Source organism: Rhopalosiphum padi, chromosome 1 (assembly GCF_020882245.1).
Source record: "Rhopalosiphum padi isolate XX-2018 chromosome 1, ASM2088224v1, whole genome shotgun sequence".
NCBI lineage: Eukaryota > Metazoa > Arthropoda > Insecta > Hemiptera > Aphididae > Rhopalosiphum > Rhopalosiphum padi.
The window spans coordinates 36,787,078-36,811,396 of NC_083597.1; the positions used below are offsets into that span (position 1 = coordinate 36,787,078).

At 27.8% G+C, this 24,319-nt stretch overlaps 1 protein-coding gene across 17 annotated transcripts in view; it reads right to left on the bottom strand.

Moving 5' to 3' along the window:
- Positions 1 to 24,319, bottom strand: part of LOC132931676 (voltage-dependent calcium channel type A subunit alpha-1) — a 225,082-nt gene that overhangs the window by 38,637 nt on the left and 162,126 nt on the right. For 10 of the 17 annotated variants that reach the window (XM_060997599.1, XM_060997591.1, XM_060997592.1 and 7 more), the window contains 11 exons: positions 12,088 to 12,300; positions 10,914 to 11,019; positions 10,654 to 10,793; positions 8,790 to 8,887; positions 7,986 to 8,127; positions 2,827 to 3,070; positions 1,822 to 1,925; positions 1,026 to 1,141; positions 826 to 885; positions 603 to 704; positions 393 to 413 (listed from right to left, as the gene is read on the bottom strand). In XM_060997599.1, coding sequence (XP_060853582.1) covers positions 393 to 413; positions 603 to 704; positions 826 to 885; positions 1,026 to 1,141; positions 1,822 to 1,925; positions 2,827 to 3,070; positions 7,986 to 8,127; positions 8,790 to 8,887; positions 10,654 to 10,793; positions 10,914 to 11,019; positions 12,088 to 12,300 — 1,346 coding nt within the window. Of the gene's footprint in view, positions 1 to 392; positions 414 to 602; positions 705 to 825; positions 886 to 1,025; positions 1,142 to 1,821; positions 1,926 to 2,826; positions 3,071 to 7,985; positions 8,128 to 8,789; positions 8,888 to 10,373; positions 10,472 to 10,653; positions 10,794 to 10,913; positions 11,020 to 12,087; positions 12,301 to 24,319 lie in introns of all 17 variants that reach the window. The other 7 variants (XM_060997595.1, XM_060997602.1, XM_060997600.1 and 4 more) reach the window with 3 other exon arrangements.

The following is a 24,319-nucleotide window of genomic DNA, read 5'->3' on the forward strand; positions in this document are numbered from 1 at the left end:
CTTTAAAACAATCATTGGATATCCCGAACACAAGCAATCGTCCATATAACCGCCGCTGTGAAATCAGCAACACTGTATAGTAACTGTTATAATATACATTTATGATTGAAACAAAGTGTATTTTTTGTCTACAAAATTTGTATTATTTACACAAGTTGTTTGTTTTAATTATATTGTCTATGACTACTATATCTAAAAATTATTATCAACTGTCCACTGCTGTACGCACACACGCACACAAACACACACGCCTCCAACATGCAAAAGTCAATTTCTTCCGCAGTGTATAAAATCCTGGGCGTTTCTAAATAACACCCTTATCTCAATCAAAACGTTCTAGGCAAAACTCACGCTTAATATATGCCTCTTACGTGAAACAAAAAAAACCGTACCTTTTTTGCCTTTACCAAGCACTGAAACATAACATTGAATATTTCGATAAAGTTTTAATAGGTTTTAAGTATACACTATAATTTAATATAATGTAATAGAAACAGGAAACGTTTAGCCACCAACGGCATATCACAATAGAAACGCGGGGTTTATCATCCCGGAATCCACGCCATATGCAATTGCCACGCATAGAGAACAATTGTATTTACCTTCATCGGCTTCTTCTTCCTCGCACTCTTCTTCGGATTCGGTGCTTTTGCTTTTGCCCAAGGTTTTCAGTTTTTTCCTTTTTATGTCAGCTCTTCTTCTTGCTGCGGTAAATCATAAAATCATCGCATTATAAATAATAATATGCCATATTGCCATATAATATTTTAGAGAAAAACAAATAACATCGAAAATATAACACCAACGTCATTCGGTGTGTTTTACCTTCGATTATATGTCTTCTCTCTTCATCTGTGGTTCGTTCTTCGGCCAGGATGACCTCTTCTATAATATTAAAAAAATCAAATAAAAGGTATGCGTTAATTAATTTGCGAAGACGTTATAACATTATGCACTGTTTAAATACTGTACGTATTACGACGTATACGGGGGTACAAACATTTCGAACTTAAGCCGAAACTTACCGGCTTTGCATATCCAGTCAACATAACCGTTGAGCTCGCGTTCCAGCTGTTGCTGTCGCCGTAGCTTCAAAAACGTTTGCCGGTTTTCGACTTTTTCTCTTTCTTTAGCAAATTCTCTACAAAGCCAGGACACAAGGATTGGTATTACTTGAACTAATTTATAATACTGTAGCCTACACTATTATATTATATAATTGCGGATTAAACAAATATATCAAAATAATATCAAACGTATGCAAGGTCGTTGAATGCTATATATACGAGATATTATATTATAATACATGTGCACGGGATTTTTGTACTTTGACGCGTATTTAAACTGTGGTAGTTGTTATTAATCTTAAAATTGGGATAGGATATGTTTTTAAAAAAAATATATTACTTACAAAATATACGAAATAATATTATACTTGGAATACAAAATATATAGTCCAATGAGGTAAAATACGTATAGTACCGAACTACCGTTTAATCTTCACAAAATAATTACGCGCGTTAAGAACACGGTATTAATATAATACCTGCGGCCGTAATCCAGTTAATGTAAGTATTAAACATATCGATGTATTTTTTTTTCGTGCGCATCTTGTAATATTTAGCCTTCCGCTCTACGCGGGTTCTCTCGTTCGAGAACTCTCTGCAAAGCGTACAAAAGCGTATTGGATAAAATATAGGTACCGAGTATTCGTTTGTACTTATATTTATCTGTTTATTTTATTTTTCCGTAACATTTTATTATGTTTCAATGGTTATTTAATTACCATATAATATAATATAAGACAAAAATGAAACTTACCCGCTAAGCACACCAAGAACTAAATTGAGCATAAAAAATGAACCTAGAATAATAAGTGGTACAAAATATATCCAATTGAATAGCACGCCGTAAGCATCGTTCATCTGAAACAACAATAATTAATATCGGTAGATCAGTACATATAGTCCACAAAAAGAACAATATACCTATATAAAATACAGTAGATAGATCGAAAATAGAATATTTAAATTTTATTAGAAAACGATACCTAGTTATTAATATATTGTATTAACATTTAAAAACGGTCGTCAATTAAAGCAAAACTTACGATAAAATATAAATAATATATATTTATAGTGTTCAATATATTTTATTACATTGAAAACATTTTCAAATTGCTTTGTGTGTTGTAAGTGTATAATATCTGTAAATAGGATTATTGTCAAAGTTTTAATTGGAAAATCGATAAGAAAAAACACGATTGTGCATCGTTAGATTTGTAGTTGAGATGATTTTCTCGTTGCATAGTAGATATTATTAAAAATTAATCGCTACGCAAAAATTATTTTTATTCTGCAATAATATTTTAATAATAATATTTAACATGCAATTATATAAGACGTATTTTTATAGTTGCTTTATAAAACAATAATACAGTAAGTTATTTTAATATACCATAGCTTAAGAGATCAAGAGTATACATACGTTGTTTCTATTGTACTATACATATAATATACTAACATTTTCAAATTTTCTGTTTTCAAAAGATATTTTTTTTAAAGTGAGATTTTATATTAATCAAATATAAATAAAGAAAAAAAATCTGACAAATAATGCCGAAAGAAACGTTGAAATAGATCAATTTAATCACAAAACATTAAAAACAACATAACCTACCTATATTATAATATTTCTGAAATGCCGTTCCCGCTGTTTAAAAATTAATTTCTATTGTAATATTATGTTATTTTACGTGTTTAAATAGATATTATTATTATTTTAGTTATTTATTTATTATTTTGGTTTTTATGTTGTTCGACTAACCCAGTACAGAATGGTAGTCCACCCTTCCATGGTGATGCACTGGAAAACGGTAAGCATGGCGAGTCCGATGTTATCGAACGACGTGATCCCGTAGTTGGGACCTTCCCAGTTCTCTATGCACGTGGACGTCGTGTTATCACAGAAGTACGCGTTGTACGGCTTCGTGCTCTCGTTTGAATCCGAGTCCGAGTTGCAAGGCGCTGGGTTCTGTCCCTCGATTTCCATCGCAATCAGATTATCCAACCTAACGCATTAACTCAAACGCATTATACAACCGTGCTAATACAAAAATGTTTCGGCACTACGTACGTATCATGAAACATTGATACATACGTCGCGAACGAGTTGACCACATGATGTGTAATAATAATAACAATACGATACTCGCACATACCAGTTAGTATATATTAATATTTTTCTTATACAGTTAACGTTAGAATACATAATAATATACAATATTGTACTAATATATGTTAATAGTCTTGTAATTCGTTTGAATAGGTAGTATCGGAAATGCAAATGAATTGTATTATACATGTACGCAAATGTCTGGTAATACTAATAATAATATGTTACTAGTATATTCATATACGTATAGGTTGGTTCATTCATATAATTAAATGCTAACATTATCGATAAGATAAATAACTGTTAATCATTAAGAGTGTACTACAGCGAATATTGTGATGTCTTCGTCTTAGTGTCTTACAAAGCAACAACATGTCAAATTTATGTTCAGTAGAGCCAATTTTGTGTAGTTATCTTGATGAACTATTTCCATCGAGTGTCTCTTAAATCCACTATTCTTGTGCTGTATATTATTGTATCAATACTAAGCGTATATTGTTTAAATTGTAACAGATTATTAAATAAAGAGTTAGTCGAGTTAGATATTGTGTTAAAAAAAAAATGCATATTAATAAGAATAAATGTTTTAATGTTAGAGTGAATTGAAAAATAATCAACCTAAGCAAATTAATTTTATCTGCTTGGTTCTTTCATTGGATTTTCACGATATTTTAATTAAGAATTATTATGAGCATTATTTTACTTTAATATTTTGTATATTTATAAATCGTTTATAAATATTAAAACTATCTATAACCAAAGAGAGAATACAGTAGATAAAATTCGTACCTTTAGGTTTGATCATAGGTCAGTTCACTACATTATTTAAGCTAACAACACAAAATTAGTTCTACCTAACTCAAATTGTATAGTTATACATTTTACGTACTATCTTCTATCTTTCTTTTTTATAAAAAATAGATTTATCAGTGGTTAATTTTTTTAATTTTAAATAATAAATAGGTATCTTAGCTATTGTAAGATACATAGTATAATATATAGCAGGAGTCACCAAATAATTTCTATGGAGGTCCGTTTTGAAATTTACCATACTGGTCGCGGGCCCTAACAGTTTTAATAATTTATATACGTTAATAAATACATTTTTTTTTTTTTAATTAGTATTTATATTGATTTTTTTTATACATTTGTTCAATAAAAATTAATTTAATTTTTTTTTCGTAATAATATAAATTTTATATGACATACTTATAATTTTTATTTTTTATATTAAGTATACAAATTTTAAAATCTACTCCGCGAATAAGGTTCCTTAAAAATGTGTTTAGGTCCAGATGCGGACCGCGGTCCGCCAATTGATGACCCCTGTTATATATTATGAGTCAAAAGATTAATAAAGTTTGTAGATTTATCTTAATTAGGTTAATCTACATAATTATATGCTAATAATTATTAAAATATGAATTGATTATTTAAATACTTGAAAAAAAGATTTTGTTTTATCTGGTGTATACCACTATATTATTTAGAACAGTATACACAGATAAATAGTGATTTTGTGTATCGACCACATTTTGTTTAATATTTTATTATATCCTATATTAAACACATAAGAATACACCTATAATAAGTAAAAATAATACAAAAATAAAATAAAATACCGAAATTATTAACACTACTATATTTATTACAGCTGTTCGTTTCAAGTTTAAAGTAACCCCTACGAGGTCATATTTATTTTGCGCTGCCATTATAAAATATTAAATGACACGTATTTATTTATTTTTAGATTTATTTGTGTAATATAATTCAAATATTTTTTTCAGATATTGATAACACCATAAAATATTCGAAATTATCATTTTTAGTTGAACTTAATTTTTTTACAATATTATAAATATTGTATTAAAATAATTAACAATAAATGTTTGAAAAATATACAAGCAAATAAAATAATAAATAAATGTGAAGGTTCATATTAACATTAAACGGTAATAATTATTAAAATCCATACTTAAAAATAAAAATGAACGAGTAATAAAAGTAGTTATTTATGATGGGATCTTATATACATATATATATATATATATAGAGTGAGTATTTCGTGTCTTCGACGCAGACTAATATTATATGAAGTTCAATATCACCTTCAACACATTTTTAACTTTTAACTTTTATAAAACCAATAATAAAAATTAGGCTGTATTGATAAATTGGTGTAATTAGGGTTTATTTTAATACTACTAGGATAAAAATGTTGGTATCAACTATTAAGAAAGGTAATATCGCCTAGTTAAAATGAAAGTGGAATAAGCTATATTCTTTGAAAAACGATGAAAACGTATGTATTTACACATATTATATAACTTACAAGGTAATTAAACAAAATCAATTTGATAGTGAAGTAAATTAAATAGCATTCTGCGCTATAGGGCTTCAGTTTTAGTCAGTCCATATTTCTTGTAAATTTTGCAACTACACACTTAACCATTTTTTTTTTTTAGTATATACTAACTAGTAAACATAAACTTTATTTTTTCTATTTGTCATTTGCTACTGCACACAAAAATAGGGACTGATTGTAGTTTCATTTCTGGATTGAAAGAGGGGTTGAATGATATAATAATGTAGTGTACATTTGTGTTACAAATAATTAAAAAAAAAAAAAAGAAATAATAAAATCTTTTCGTGACTTTAACTACTTAAAATTTGACTATTACTGTGTAAAGATTTATTTCAATATTAAACTATTTGCCATATTCACACTAAATTGTTATATATTTTTCTAGCTGAAATAGTATATATTTAAGTTATAAGATTATAACAATATTCAACGTGAAATTCAAATTTAAGTTCGATGAAAGTTGCAGAAAACAAAAAAAAAATGATAGAATTCATGACAATACTCGCACTGAACTGAAATGGCATTTATATGAAAGTGGTGTAACTGAAAACCTACTTATATACCACAAAAGGGAGGGAAAAGTTGAATATTTGTGTGTGGGTATTTTCCTTTGTTAGGTTTTTGATCCATTGGAGTTGATTTCAACATTTTAGGCACACGTACAAATGATTTATAAAAAATATCAACGCTAAGGTTTATTTATCTCAAAATGACTAAATACTAACTTAGGCACACAACTTAAATTCTAACTGGTTTTTACATTAACATGATTAAATGATTCAAAATAATAAAAACGAAATCATGCTCTATTTTCTTTAAACCAATTTACCTTTTTATTTTTTTTATTTAAAACATATTAAATATTTTTTTGGGGTGCAAACTTGAATTCAAACAGAATTTGTTTTTAAATTGATGTGATTGAATTTGAATAAATTTAAGTAAATTATTGAACTTCATATATTAGTCTCAGACACAATGAAATAATCTGATTCTAGAAAAAATATGTATTATTAAATACAGCTATTATAGGTGCATGTTTATGTTACAAGTTACAATAACAAAATTACGTAAGTTATTTGATAATTTAATATACATTTATTAAAAACAATAGTGTATAGGTAATTAAAGTTAATTTTCTATGGTAAATTTTTCAAGGTATACTTGTTATATTTTTCCAAATAAATTTAAGAAGCAATCATTTTTATTATGTCTATTTTTATAATTTTTATCTTTTTAATTTTAATCAATATTATAAAAATTTGATATTTAATCTTGGTAATTATCTTTACTATATCATGGTGAATCATAATGTTAAAATTATATTAATTAAGTTTGAAGGATATTTTAGAAAAAAGCAACTTTAATTGTAACAAATAACGAAAAGTCGTGTAACTTTAAAAGAAAAAATTAAAAAAATTTGATTGTAATTTAATAATTATAGTATTGTAACGTAATTATTAGTTTAATTTAATACAACAAAGTTATATACACCTCCTAGACTGTGGCAGCATAAAATAGGTACAGTTTTTAATTATATTTTTTTTACTTAAAAAATAAAATTGTTTTTACATTACAATAATTTAAGACTATATAAAGCCTTTGTTAGTATATAAAGGTTTGTATAAAAATCTGTAATCATTAGTATTTTTTAAAAACTGTACCATCCAAAATGCGTAATGTAATACAATCATTTCAATACCTACTACCAGATTACTCTATTCGTTTATATATGTATTGTGCGTGTAATCATTGATCATATTATATAATTTGTATAACCAGTGGCGTACTCACGGGGGGATCAGGGTATCATATCCCACTATGGATTTTTTGTAATGAATTATTATTTACATGAAAAAAAAATGTAGGGTCTATGATAAGTCAAAAATGAATATCCCCCTCTCAGAAAAGCTGAGCACGCCACTGTGTATAACCGTGGCTCGGAAAATGTAGTATTTAATCTTATAATAATAGTTAAATATTATTTAATAAAAATATATTGCAATTTATTAGTATAAATAATAAAAGCGAACAAAAAAATTGTAAGAATTGTCGAATATTTAAAAAAAAATATGATTATTTGATAATAAAATGCTGAGATAGGTACATGTTAAAAATGGAAAACTGTAATAAACATACTTAAAATTTTAAATTTCGTATTTGTACTAAATGTATGTAGAAATTTTGAAAGTATACAGCCTCTTACATTTCAAACAATTTGTTTTCTACATCAATGATAAAAACAAATTGTACTTTATATGAATTAATTAGCGTCCCATCACGTGAACAATTGACGGAAAATAGTCGAAAGAACATAACAAACAAAAAAAAAATGCAATGCCTACTAAGCTTAAAATAATATACATGAAAAAAAAATATAAAAATTAAAAACGTTGAAAATGTACAAGTTCCGAACCCCGATCATGTTATTTGTGTACCGATTACGCACTTGTAGCAAGTCTTGTGCAACGCTCCGGAGTAAAACTCCAGTCCAATGATTGCAAATATGATGATAGCAAATAACACCAATAAGCCAATCTGGAGTAGCGGTGCCATCGCTTTGATGATGGACTTCAGTACAACTTGCAGACCTATACGGGGAGAAAAAAACATACAGGGGGGTTACGTCTAGTCGTCAAGACGATCGGTTGTATCTAGTAAGCTAGTATGATAATATAATAAATTTTCCCCAATAATAAGGTCGACGACAATAACTCGCGAGTACGTATTATAATATGTAAGCTATATAATATAATATATTGTATGACATACAGTGTGATTTTTTTCTAACGTAAAACAACAGTTAAGCCAATACCACTTTTACTAGTTTGTTATCATCGTAATAAGTTTTCGATAAACAAATCGAATTTATAATAATGATAATATGTAAACCAATAAAAGCTAAGGACGGAAAAAGTAAAACAATTTATGAGTGAAATTGACTTGTTAACTCTCGAGTCGGAAAAAATCGTTACTGCATGCTGTACAATAGATGTATATAGGTGTATAAATGATATATAGGTATACGCGCGATGCATCGACGCGACCATTATTATTGGACGTTACCGTTCCACGGCCATATATTATTTTTCGGTTTATTTTTCGGTTTATTTTTTTTTTATCGTTATTTTCTCTGTTGACCTTCTGACTGACTCCGTGGGGTTAGGGAAATGGGGGTCTGCGATGTTTTGAGCAAACCTCGTTATATATATTAGTCGTTTTCGTCGTGTGCGTGTATTTGTGGTGTACTCACTTGGAATTCCGGAGACCAATTTGAGTGGCCTCAATACCCGGATCGCTCGCAGCGTCCGCAGATCCATGTTTGCCGCTGACGGTATTTGTGTTATACATCTGTGGCAACAACACTTCTAATCACTACTCAGTGCGCTACCTACCCCAAAATAAACACGCAATCCGTTCTATTCATCTAGTTCTATGCGTCTATATGTATATAGTTAATAAATAATGTATCTGGACGTGTCTATATAATAATAATAATAATAATAACAATAATAATAATAATAATAATATATAATATCTGTTCGATATGGTCGTGCGCGATGGTCCCGAATACAAAATAATAATAAAAAAATTGTAATAATAATAATAATAATAATAATAATAATAATATGATAGTATAATATATATATATATATATATATATATAATATGTAATAATATATAGGTAGTAATAATAATAATAATAATAATAATAATAATAAATAAAACAAACCGGAAACTACGGATCGAAATACAAGATTATTTAAGATACGTTCAAATATAGCAAAAATAATGTCGGTTTATATATATATATAATATTTATGTATTACGCATTAATTATTATTCCATGTTAACCGTTTTAAGTTTGCTGCCGGGAATATTGTCAAAAGTGCTAGGACAGGGGCGAGGTTGTGATGACAACGGTTTTAACGACGACATACGCATATAATATAATATATATAATATGGTAATGACATATTGCGTTCCCGTTTCCATTTTTTTTTTATACTCGCGCCGTTTCCTGATTTTGACCGATGTACAAAATATTATAAACTGCCACTATAATAGACCAACAATTCTACATTCGCCAACATTATCGTCCACTATATTCCAAATATTATGCTCTTATAGCAGTATTGAAAATACAATAATATTATTAAAACATAAAAATTAAATATACGATTAAAAAAAAATAATCTACGATATTAATATTTATTATAATATATTATCTACGGTTGACTCGCTCAAGTCAACGATGACGTGCAGATTTCTAAAAGAAAATTATTTTATATTTCGAGGTATATTATTAATCGTATAATATCAATATGTATTATTCATAAAAAAAAACAAAATATATATAATCGATCAACAGCTTTATACAAAATATATATATATATATATAAATAATATAGACCCGTTGTTATTTCTATCTAGTTTGCTAATACACCTAATCGGATCTAAATGATGTATGAATACTGTTATAAATCTGTTCGAATCAAGCCGAATAATAATATAATATAATCCAACTACAAATCGATCAACTGTATCAACGGTAGTTCTACTCGGGAATTTCTATCATCCAGCAAAAGTCCAAAAGAATAATATATATTATGTATATATGTAAATATATATAATATATGTATATATATATGTATAAAAGTTCGCAAACCAACGGTTACGGTCTAATCCGATATTCGGAATATGTCTATACCAAATGCAATACGCCTACAAAAACGGGTTAAACAAATGGTTTTACTGAAAAATAATAGAACATTCGAGGATTTTTATTGTGTCAAAAATGCTTTCCTGTGATCCTGGGACATTTCGAGTGCCTTACTTGGGATTCTCGAAACCAGTTTCAAAGGCCTGAGCACCCGAAAGGACCTCAACATCCTCATGTCCAGCATGTTGGACTCCATGAATTCAGTCATTGACCTAGAAATCGGTAAACCCCTGAGTCCAATGTATCCCTAGCCGATTCAAAATTGTTTTGCTTAACATATACGTTTTGTTCTAATTTTTTTTTCTTAGATTTCGTGTCTATTTTTTAAGTATTTTTTCATTATATATTAAAAAAAAAAAATTGAAGTATTTTCATGATAAATCATTGTACTCACCCTGTTACAACTACAAAAAAGTCCATAATGTTCCATATATTACGAAGATATGAGCCGCTGTGCAGTAAAAAACCTAAAGCTAATATTTTGAGAGTCGCTTCGACGCAAAAAATTGCTAGGAAAACGAGTTCGGTTGCCTCCTGAAATTATAACACCAAGCAATTTTGTTTTAGTAAAATAGAAAAAACATTGGTAATAGAAAACCAAAGATCGTTTTAAAAGGTAAAACATATTATGTACAATACTCTCGGGTGATTTACCAAAGTCTTAGCAAGTACAGTCTTGTCTCCCCTGGGCAGATGTTCCTCCAGAGCCAACACCACGCAGTTGGCTATGATGGTTAACAGCACCGCATATTCGAACGGAGTGCAAAATAATTGAATTAAGAAAAAAATACAATAATAATGTTATTTACACCAACACGAAGCGGAAATAAATAAATATAACATCACTGAAAAATTAACAATTTTAGTCGCGTATTCACTTAGCATCAGCCATAAACACAAAACATGGTTATAATAAAGTCTTTAAATAAAAACATATACACAAAATGAGGAATAAAAACTAAATTACTACACTGAAATTATTTTATATTATACAATATATACATAATATGTATATTATCATGACGCCAAGTTTGTGATCTTGGTTTTCTTGTATTAGATACGTGTTTTAGGACTCATAAATACTTTTCAATGACGTACAAATGAAGAAAGAGGGAGATAAAATAAAAGAGACTATACAATGATTTCCGTTAAAACCCGAACAGTCACATTGTAATATATCGAAACTGGCATGTGCGTGAAAAAACGTATATTAGGCTTTGCATATTTTTTACTAGGGTATATTACTAAAATGTTTAGTATACAACCTGCATATGTATAATGTAATATGAATAAATAATATTACACATATAATATTTGATATAGAACAGATCGAATTATATTGTGCGCATATATTTTATGGTCATATGCTTAGCTGCGTCTATGACAATAAGATCATATAGGATTATAGTTATATAAAATTACAAATATTTAATATAAACTATTAAAAATGAATATAATAGCTATAAACAGTGGCGTATCGAATTCGATAATACTATTGAAGGCAAAGCATTTTCATATAGTCTATTATCAAGAAAAGTTAAGAATTAAGGGCCCCTATATGTTTAGAAAACTTCAATAAATGGGATTTTTTAATTTAATTTTAATTACAATTTCATTATTATAGTTTAATAGTTTTAACAACCTTGTAAACGATACGTCGACACGCGTCTATCGTACTGTATTATGATTTTGAACATTATTATTTCCTCAATGGGAAGTACACAATCTGCACTTACAGCGCCGGTTAAGTGGGGCTAGTGTAGGCAATATAAGTTTTATTTAGATATTAAGATATCACGACAAATAATCGGGCGTTTCAAAAGGATATGGCCATTCGATGATGAACCTGGTGTACCGGCGGACGGGGTTGTCGGTGCTGAACAGGAACAAGGACGACGGCCCAGGGGGCGCGTCCGCCTGCTGATGGTGGTGATGGTGGTGATGGTGGTGGGACCGCGGCCTCCCCATGCCGGCGGATGTTCCCGCCGACCCGATGCAGTCACGTCCCGCGGCCGCAGCGACTTCCTTCTCCGCCGCCAACCTATACAAACGTTAAACACGACGTAAAATAAGTATTACTTACTACTATATTATTATATTATGTTAAATAAATTGCGTGGGAGTGATCCACATATAATAATTAAATATGTAAATAAACTTAATTGTTCGTAAACTTTTACAATACAAGTTGTGTAATGTTATAAAGTATCTATATCATTTTAAATATTATGTTTAGTAATATTATTTCAGACTTGTAAAGGACAAATGTGTTTTAGTATGCATCAACGTCATCAACATTCCATAACAAATGAGATACTAGACGACTAGACAATAAAAATGAAGAAAAAAAAAATGTTCATATTATACAATAATTTGCAGACGATAGGATGTGTAACTATAATAATTATAAAACGTAAGAACCTCCTAAATATTACAAATTTTAAATTTCAAAAACAGAATCTTTAACAATGTGGATTTTATCTCATTGCGATTTTTTGTTAACACCCGATATCGTGCTAAAATTTTGAAAAAAAAATTGTTGTTAAAACCTAACCTGTCGTCGAAAAATTCTTGAAAATTGTATTAGTAAAAATATATACTAGCTAGCATCGATTATTATCAAGTTAAATATTTTTATTGTTACTAACCATACTTGATTTGCAGTACTCATTTACCTAGTATTAAATATATAATAATTGCGTTCATATCAGATATATCGATAGACAACGAATAAAATCAATAGTAAATATAATTATTGATAGATTATATTTTCTGAAAACGATAAAAATAATTTAACAAGACCCATTAAGAGGCCGTCCCAGTAGAAAAAAATCGACCGAAAAACATGCTTTCGTACTTCCAATAGTACTCAGGCCTCGTTGATCGTAGAAACATGATTTTGGTATCAAAATAATCACGAGAAGTTGTACTAAATATTCTTGGAACAGAATTTTAAAATTTTTTTTCGTTCCAATTTTATATGTGTTTGAAATTTGTAAAATTTTTCTTTTTTTTAAAAAATCATATAAAATCGGCAAATTTAGATATCGAAAATCTGTTCCAAGAATATTTAGTACAACTTCTCGTGATTATTTTGATACCAAAATCATGTCTCTACGATCAACGAGGCCTGAGTACTATTGGAAGTACGAAAGCATGTTTTTGGCAAAAAAATTACGAATTTGCCGTCGTCATGTGCTGCTAAAGCGATTACAGCGGCAGCGTTCTGAAATAGTACTTCTTCCACCACCCCGCTTGCATATGCAGCCGTACCGCACCATAGGTCAAAACTGGTTATTTATCGTAGCCGCGCACTGGTTATAAATAGCCAAGTACGTCAATACGAAAATAATAATTTTGTCAATAAATAATATTATTTTATTTTTCGATGTTATAATTCATAATTTTATTTACTATCGTATTTTACGCAAAATGGAACTACGACATAATACTATATCGTAAAATTGTCACAAATCAGCTAGAAAACGTACGATTTAAACAATTTTTTTTTTCAATTATAGACAATTGTTCTATAAAATTAGCGTATTGACATTCAAGACGAAATTTTTTAAATTTAAATTAGTATAACTGTATAAGTAAAAAAAGGTAGGCAAGTGGGTGTCGATCTGCTTTACAGTAGGTTACAAGTGAGTCACTATATACTTACTGGATTATTGTGTTAAATTTGAATTCAATGATATAATATCATTGTATAAGAAAAACTCGAAGACGGAGAGTCAGCCTTGATATATTATAATATATATTTTTAACTACAAAATAATTTAAAATTTAACAAATTTTTTCAAAATTCAAACTTAAAATGCTTATAAAAAAAATTGTACCCATTTATTTTTAATATTTTTCAAATGCTATTGTAACGATTTATCTACATGAGCCTTGAATTAAATTTTCACGCTTCTTGACCCAACAAATTTAATAACTAATTAATTAATAACTATTGAATAAAAAATTGAAAAAATTGAAAATGTCCGTAAAGAGCTCAGAAAGAGTGAAAATGTTTTGAAAATTTTATCAAGTATAGCAATTGATAAAATAGACATATAGTGTAAAATGTAAATTATTTAAAATATCTAGATACAGTTATTTGTTTTTTTAATTACAACAAAATAAGAAAATCACTAGGTACATAATAAATCGAGTGAATATACCAATGTTGTAAAAATTTGAACTTTTCAAACACTCATAAAAATTCTAATTTAGTTTCTGGTAGAGATAATTTTTTTTTTAAATTAGACAAACTTACGAGGAATCTTGTATTAAATTTTTAAATTTTAGATTTAAAAAGAAAAATTTTTATGAATTTTTAACAAAATAATTTGCACATTTTCTTCATTTTTTTGTATTTTATATTTTGTCAAAATTAGAACTTTAAATGCTTATAAAAAAAATGTGATTACTGACTATGTATAAAATGTATTATTAATATTTTTCAATTATTATAATTTATATAAGGCGCCTCGTCCTTAATTTTTAAGTTTTTATTACCCAACAAATAATATTTGATTGACATTCATAGAAAAAAAACTAAAAAAATTGGAAACTTAAAAAGTAAATAGTTAAAAAATAATTTAAGTATTTTAAAAATGTTATCGTGCTTAGAAAATTCTATAATATAAAACAAACAAACAGTTAAAATTCCTTGTATCTACGGTCATTTGTTTTAGAGTTACACCATAAACCAAAATTGATTTTGTGATTTTGTCAAAAATCGATTTTGCGTGAAAATGTCTATTTTTCCCTGCTCTTTAGAAAATTACTAGGAATTTTTAATTTATACCTTCCCAAATGCACCAACTTGTTTTCGTGTATGTCATCACGTTTTAAAGGAGTAGAAATAATGCTTTAATTTTTAACTTCAGCCCCTCTTTGAAATGGAAAATGAATCTAAATGATACTTTGGTGAGTTAAAATTTCCAGTAGTTTCAAAAACGTCAAATAAAAACCTAAAAAAGGAACGAAAAACGGGAATTTTTAAGCATAATCAATTTTCGAAAATATCGATTTTTTTATTTTGCTGTATAACACAAAAAATCATTTTAAATACTTGAAATTTTCACCAAGTCTAAATATTTTGACTTTTTTAAGCTATTTATTGACAATTGAAATTTACGATGTACCTATGTCTAAGTTTTTTTGTTTGAAATGCCAATAAAAAAAATTTGGCATTTCAAAAAATTTTTTAAATAGATATAATACAAGGTTTATAATAAGTTGCACTTAGCGTAGTAAAAAAATAATTCAAAAATTGTTAGTCACAATTGTTGTTTATAAGCTAAGCATTAAAAGTTCAAATGTTTACTAAATATGTCAAAATCGCGAAAATTTGCAAGATATTTTTAAGTTGAAAATTCATAATGTTTAAGTGATTTATATCTAAAACCCAATACAGGGTTCTCTATAACATTTTCTTCAAATCACTGTAAAAAAAAAACTCCAGCGACAATGTAGAAAAAAATGTACGAGCGTATGAAATTAAATATTTTACGAAATTGCGTAAAATAATAACGATATGTCAATATATTACAATTTAAATATAGCTAATAATATAATATAATCCTAGACTGACAAATTATCTCCATCATCATTCAGAATCGATTTCGTATACAATAATGATACCTGTCATTGTATTCAAATTTAACACATCCATTATAGTGACCTACTCTCCATCACTACTATACAGCAGAGCGATACTCGCTTTTCCACCCTTTTTAAATTTAAATACGGAAATTGTCTTACAAAGTTATAAATTTTAATTATTTAAAATAGTAAATATGTTAACGGCAAATCAACGTTAATATATTTTCAATATTTTTGTTTTGTTGTTGTTTTTGAATTTCAATAACTCAAGTTAAAATTATTTAGCCCCACCACCATAAAAAACCCCTGGCTACGCCTCTACATTAAAATTTTGATAACTCAATATATTTGTAGTTAGTCCAATTATTTTTTTCCCCGTGAACTTTGAGTTACCGAGAGTACACTGTAATATTGTATTATCATTTTCTATACACCATAAAATTTTCAAAATATTTTAATTTGTTTTGAACTGTTTACGGATATATAGGTACTCTGCAGTTTCCAACTTTTTAGGTTTTTTTTCTATAAATGTCAATAAAATGTTATTTGTTGATTTGTTGTGTAAAAAAGCTTGAAAATTTAATAAAAGGCTTCTAACAGTAGTTGAAAAATATTAATAATACATAGCTACATTTTTTTTATAAGCATTTAAATTCTAATTTACAAAATATAAAATACATAAAATTGAAAAAAATGAGCAAATTATTTTATGTTAGAAATTCTTAAAAATTTTTCTTTTTAAATCTATGATTTGAAAATTTAATCAAGATTCCTCGTAAAGTTCTAATTTTTTATAAAAAAAAATCTCTATTCGAAATTCAAATTGAATTTTTATGAGTGTTCGAAATCAAATTTTTATGACATTGGATATTCACTCCATCATTTCTCATGTAACGATTTTCTTATTTTATTGAAATTCAAAAACGAATAACTGAAAATACTTGAAAATTTAACTAAATGTTTATATTCTCATTTTCTATACATAATAATATTCTTAAAATATTTTGACTCGTTTTGAGCTATTTACGGACAATTTCAAATTTCAATTTTTTTAGTTTTTTTGTTTATATAAATGTCAATAAAATTGTATTCGTTGTGTCAAAAATCTTGCAAATGTAATACAAGGCTCCTTATATATATTGTTAGAATAACAGTTAAAAAATATTAAAAATACAGTGTCTATTTTTTTATTAGCATTTAGAGTTCGATTTACGACAAAAGACGTAAAAATAACGAAAATGTGAAAATTATTTCGAATTAGAAATTCATGAAAATTTAATAAAAGATTCCTCATAAGTTTGTTTAGTTTTATCAAAAACAAAAATCTCTACCGGAAAGTCAAATTAAATTTTTATGAGCGTTTGAAGTTGAAATTTTTACATTAGATATATTCACTTGATTTGAAAAACGAATAACCTTAGACACTTGGAATGTAAACCATATGTATATTTATCAATTACTATACTTGATAAAATTTCCAAAACATTTTGACTTGTTTCTAGTTGATTACGAACATTTAAAATTTTAAAATTTTAGATTCTGAGCGGAGCAAGAATTTAATGTATTGGTTTTACAATGATGTGTTTTTTTTATATACCTATATTTTTTTTTTTTTGGGAGGTCAAAATTTTAATTTCCCAATATAGTTTTTAAAAGCGCCCAAAAAAACAAAATAAAAATTAAGAAAAAACGAGAATTTTTACGCAAAATCGGTTTTTGACAAAATCGATTTTGGTTTTTGGTGTAAGTCTAAAACAAATGATCGTAAACATATGAAATTTTCACTAAATGTTTATGTTTATACTAGCTTTTTCTATACGTGAAAAAAATTTCAAAAATTTTTGATTTGTTTTGAGTTGTGTACTGATATACTCGTTACCAACTTTTTAGGTTATTTTCTATAAATGTCAATAACATTTTTGAAATTAATTTTTTTATGATTTTTAAAACAATAAATTCACAGCCCTGATTATAACATTTTTTATACTTATTTTATGTAGGTATTATATGTTTAAAATTAAAATAAGTAAATACACCAATATTTATTAATCAAAACTATTTAAAATGTTGCTAATATTTATTTAGGAGATTAAAATATTATCGTACAAAAATTGTTTCATGTCACTTATAAGTTACAACGTAAAATACGCAACACTATTGCTAAAAAATCTATTTAATCGTAATGAAATTATTATTTCACATGTATTTTAAAAAGTAATTGGGTTAGAAATATAAATCGAGTTCTGATGTATAATAATTTGTAGGCTTAATTTATTGGTTAATGTTTTTAAGCAAACAGGAGCTTTAATTAAAAAATAGGTTTGCGACTTGCGAGCTAGTAGCGAGCCAGCGCACCGTATAGAATTCACGGGCGACAATTTACGTAACGGCCTGTAATGACGTTTGATGCGAAACGTTCAGCACGACCGTCCGTGAAATAATAATGTACCTCTCCCGCGATTACATCACGCGGACCCCGTCGCGTACACGATGGGCGTGGTTACGGCCTACCGCGACGGCGGCGAGATGGAATTCAACGCCATCTCTTGAGCGTTGTATACGTAACACTTTTACCACGACGGCCTCTTAAGAACTTATAGCAGTTTGTTCTCGGAAAACGTACAGTTATTATTATTGGCGGTTGAATGGGAGGAAATCGATAAGCCCTATTGCATTCAATCTGCAGAAGCTTTGTAATAATACTAGTATCTGTTATACCTATTATAGTACTGAAAATGTATTTCAATAATAGATTTACCCTCTAAGAAGGAAGTACAAATTGCAAATTAAAAAAAAAAAACTTTGACTTACAGACCTTACTTAATAACAAGTTACATGTACACTACTTATCTATATTGTATCTTTTGAAAAATGAATTCATTATGTCGTTTACTCTTTCTATTTTTCTTTTTTTTTCTATCAGTGTCATATATAATAGATTATATAATGTCCAATGTTAAATTTAATTACTTTGAAGATAGCTCGATAAGACAGGTATTTAATTTTTCTCATGAGGTGCTAACTTTGGGTATCTTATGACATATAATCAATTTATTTCTTCCGGTGATATTATACATTGTAATAATATAATAATGAATAATAATGATACTCTATGCCAGTGGTTCTTAACCTTTTTCGAATGATGGAACACTTAAAATTTTATAAGGTTTTCGCAAACACAGCCGTAAAATAAAACAGTAATTATATAATTTTTTAATTTTTTAATATATTAAACAATGCATGTATAACATAAAACAGTTTGTGCAATGAAACTAAAAATTTTTTCTTACTGGTTTTAAAATTTTGGTGGAACTTTTATACTAAGTCTACAGAACACCAGTTAAGAAACACTACTCTATGCATATGATGATTTTTTTCGATCGGCTCAGTTAATTAGGTTTTTGCCCTTGTACCAAAAACTATTTTTAATAAAAAAAAAACAAAAACAAAAATTAGGTAGCACTAAAATTAGTTTCCACTGTTGGAGCTTTTTACTTAGTCGTTTGGTATGAACTTTCAATTTTACAAAATTAATATAAACATATAAACATGATTTTTTTTTACCTCCAAGCGCATAATAGTACGATAGGTATATAGTCACTATCGTTCTATTTTGAGTCATCTTTCATACATATGTTATGCAATATAGTGCATATGGTATATATTTATATTATTCACATGTATATAGGTTTATTGTATATTTTAGGTATAGTCGGTATAGATATAGCCATAGCAATTTATAAATTACTTTCTCTAGTATTTTATTACACGATGTTTTCATTTTATAACTATTTTTTTTTTTAAATTTGATATAATACGGCAATATATTATGTACCTAAACATCTTAGTTGTAGTAATTTATTATATAATGGTAAATTGGAAAAATGTATTAATAATAATATATTAAAAATACATTTTACATTAAAGTTAGTAAATTTAAAAATTAATTTAATTTGTATTCGTTCAGATTTTATTCTGATGATCGTATTATGTGTATATCATGAATTTATTAATGTCAAGACACCAAGTACGGCAGTATATCAAATTTTGTATAATATACTTGTAAATTTCGTATTTATGTACGGAAACCATACATAATCTAGGAAACGATGAGACTTTAAAATAATATTAATTGAAAAGTGGAAAATTTAGCGGGACTAATAAAATAAAATCACTTGTCGAAAATAGATTACCACGAAAATACATTTAAAGCGGAATCAATCGTATTGAAAACATATTATACTATGGTTTATATTACTATAATACTTAACATTAATAATATACTTGTATTCATTTTGTTTTACTATGTATAGTTAAATAATGTTAAATCTATCGCTTTTGGTAATACATTTAATGAGCGTACAACCTTTTGACTGTAGATTGGTGTGGGAAATAAGTCATATTATGGAAATTGAAAGCGAAATATTTACACAATTACACAACTATAAATAGTTATACAGATTATATTGATTCTACTAATATTTTAATGACAAAATGGTTAACGTGTAAACGATTATTTAGTTTCAATTATAATGTTTTATATAAATATTATAATACACTTATTATTTAAATAACAATTTCAAAATAATCTTTTTTTAAAGCATTAACTTTTTCTTAGTAATCATAAATCTCTTTATAGCAACCCAGTGAACGTGACATCTTTATTTTCTGAGACAATAATTATGATTATAACTTACAAGTAAGTATACAGAGTATCTGATAGTGTTTGAGCTGGGGTTTATGGAATGTGAAAATGAAGTTTACATAATCCCTCCACTCGAAAAAAATACAGGCGTTTCGCGACATTCTGTATGTACACGTACTTAATATAATAACCTACACGTATACATGAGTAAGTGTATGTGAATGGTATTTATTTAAAAATGCAAGTTTTATCACGTATTTTAAAAGCTGAATAGTTCATAAGTCATCAACGCGACACATAATCAACTTTATTACATGATGCACCAAAAGATATTAAACACGGTTCATTAAAAAGAGATAAAAAAAATTGTTTGTACTTAAAGCAAGTAGACGTTACACGAGTTATACGAGCATTATAATATGTTATCTTGAAATCTTTATTCAAACATTATATCTATGAAGATTGTTTGTATAGTTATAGGAATAAAAAATATTTAATCAAGGAAATCAAGTACTAATACATAAATGAAACAACTTGGTACAGCTCATTTAAAAGAAACTGGATTGAAAACGAATTAATACAAATGGATAATATACAGTAGTATAGTATAACTACGTAGGATATTTTGGCGTGATTTTATTCAGTACATTGTAATAATAATATCATAATTCATAGAAATTCAATTTAAAGTTATTGTTCACGTTTCATCTTGAACAGTTATAGAAAACTCAAAAGTAGTATGATAACGAATTTAAAAAACAGTATCTAAAGACTAAAATACGACAAAATAATCCGTGTTTATGTAATACGCCAATAAATTATATTTAAAAAAATAAGTACTTAAGCGACAACATTACAGTACTTATACACAGTTACGATTAACAGATATCTAGTAACACTTTTTTCTTTAAAAGTTAATTTGATACAATTTAATGTTGAGTATCAATTTACTAAATAGGCAGTTACATAGTTAAAAATCACACAAAGTTTTATTCCGTTGTTACTCTTTTTAGAACATCACGATATTATATGTAATTAAAAAAAATCGAGTTCTAATAATATACCTATATTTGAATTTAGAACTCTCTACTTCTGACCGATTAACTACTATGTGCATATTATAATATTTGAATAATGGTAAATAATAAATATAATAGGACCATCAAAACTTTTGCCGTGAACGTTCTACGCAATCAAGAATCGATAAATGACCGAAAAACTGTGGCGTTGTCTGCAGTGGGTATTTATTCTTTTAGTAAATGACTCGCAGATAGGGGGGGGGATCGTTTTAATAGGGATAGCCCACATATTTAAAACGAATATTATATAATATATATAATAGGTAGTTATATATATATTATTTTATATCATTATAATATAGTATGCGTATTGCGTATATACGTCTATATAAAGTCAAGACACGCAAAATATGAAAAATTACCTATGAATAATTTTGTGTGCATGGTTTTCTACTTATTTATTTTTGTAAAACTAAACTGATTGATATACAAAGCCATACATTTCACGTATTGTGTAACTACGGTATGTTCACACTATTCTCTATACAGTTATCCTATACCTAGGTATCGTTTATGTGAAATACGCCTAGGTGCAATACGTATACTTTTGTATGTTATGTATATAATTTATACTTAAAAATAACTCTCCCAACAAAATAATTCTTAAAACACACGTAAATGCTATGTAATAAAAACAAATTTAATTTTTTTTTTTGTGACATTTAGATCAAAAATTTTAAAGAATGTCTCGTGTTCAAAATAAAAATATGAAGTATAATAATTTGTCGAATAATTTTCTAAACTGATGATGAAATACTTAACTAAAATATTATTTGAGATCAATATTTATTTAAAAACTATTTGATGTTTAATGGGACTTAATGTGCATTTATTTTTATTTTCAAAGTTAATTTTACATGTTTAACAAAAAAGTGCATGATTAATCATTATATATTGCAAATAAATCCTAGCCATATTAATAACACACTCGTCATGTACGTATAGAGTAAGACCACAAATCGACAGAACGGACGGTCGTGCTGCTGCGCCACAAAATTCTAGCTGGCGCGTTGCTGGTGCTAGTGGAAACGGTGACGGCGGCGGCAGCGATGATGTTGAAGTCGGCAGGACGGGCTAAGCGCTATACAGCGATCGATGCGCTCCGTGGCGGTGGCCTCAGCTCGAGGCGTCTGTGACGTCACTGCCCGCCGAGTCACGGGTTGTTATTACGTCACGGACGATAAACCCGTCCCACTAACCAACTTTGAGTCGATATGCCGTCCCCCGGACCACCGACGCCGGCGAAAGGGAGAGTCTCCGCTACTGTCACGTTGCCGGTCCGCGCGCGCGTCGCTCTGGCTGATTTTTTTTTTTTTGCGCACACATACCTTTGAATGGCCCGGCGGCGGCGGCGAGCTCGTAGTCGTCGTACTCTTTTGCCCGTAACCACCGCTGCCGCCGCCGCTTTTCCGGTAACAACCGTTACTACTTGACCTTTTTCCGCGTTACGTCAATACGCGCGCAGAGGGTGAAAAAGAAAAGAAATCGCGCGCGCCGCACTTTATTAAACACCGTGGCGCGCGCGCACACACACATACGAGTAACACCATCACCACTAACTCTATACTCTTATAGTCATATAATACTAGTCATTACTATTATGTGTAACACTATATCATGTTCTGAACATTATAATCAAGGATGGGCATTAACCGATATGCCTGCATGTATTTGAAATATGTAACTAAGTTATATTTTGTAATATTCGTACCTTGTATTTAGTTACATTTTTCGGAAGTAACTTGTAACTAATAAACAAAGCATCTTTAATGTCAAACATTTTTTGTAATCGACATTTTTAATTCATTGTATTTGCGTGTTTTATAGTATAATATCGCATTTTTTATTCCATATAACACACGATAATAGAAGAAAATGTACACAACTCTAACATTAATATTTTATAAGTTATTGATATTGTTGGAGATCCACTGTTTATACTATTCGTATAAATTATGTATCTACTGTTTTTTTAAGCCGGTTAAAAGATTAATTTCTTAAACTGATTTTGTAATTTCACCAAAAACATTTTAACATTTTACGCTATTTATTTTATTATTATCTATAGTTTTAGTTTGTAATTTTTTAATATTACCAATTAAATATTATTTTTTCACAATTTATTTTAATTCTTTCGCCTTTTTTCGATGGTCATTATTCTCAATAATAGTGTGGTTTAAAATTTTAAATAATAAAATAATGATTTATAATTTAAAAAAAAATCTTATTTTTTTAACTCAGTAGATTATTCCTTTTAAATTTGATAATAGGTCAATATTGATTTTAAAATTAAATATAATAAATTTAAATAAATTGTTCAGTAAGTACTGTTTACTATATTATGAGTTTGTCAGATGTTGACAACGTATGCAGGAGTAATGTCTTCTTATACGACACTTTATTTATACGAGAATTCGATTAAAAGGTGATTTATTTTTAGTATCGTATCTATAATAAATATAGGAAAATATTAAAGAATCAATAGAAATTGCCATGACAATTTACAACTTGATATTAAACAATTTGGTTAAGCCTTATTGAATATACTTAACAGTATACAGAACATTTTTATAACGATATACTACAAATACATATACCAAAAGGAGTAACAAACATGCTTTTTAAGTCAAATTATCTGGATTATGTGATTCAGTGTTGTAATCATGTAAATTAATGTTAATTTTCTCCTAAAGTAAAAAAAAATTACAACCTACAACTGAAAAAAAACCTTTTAGTAG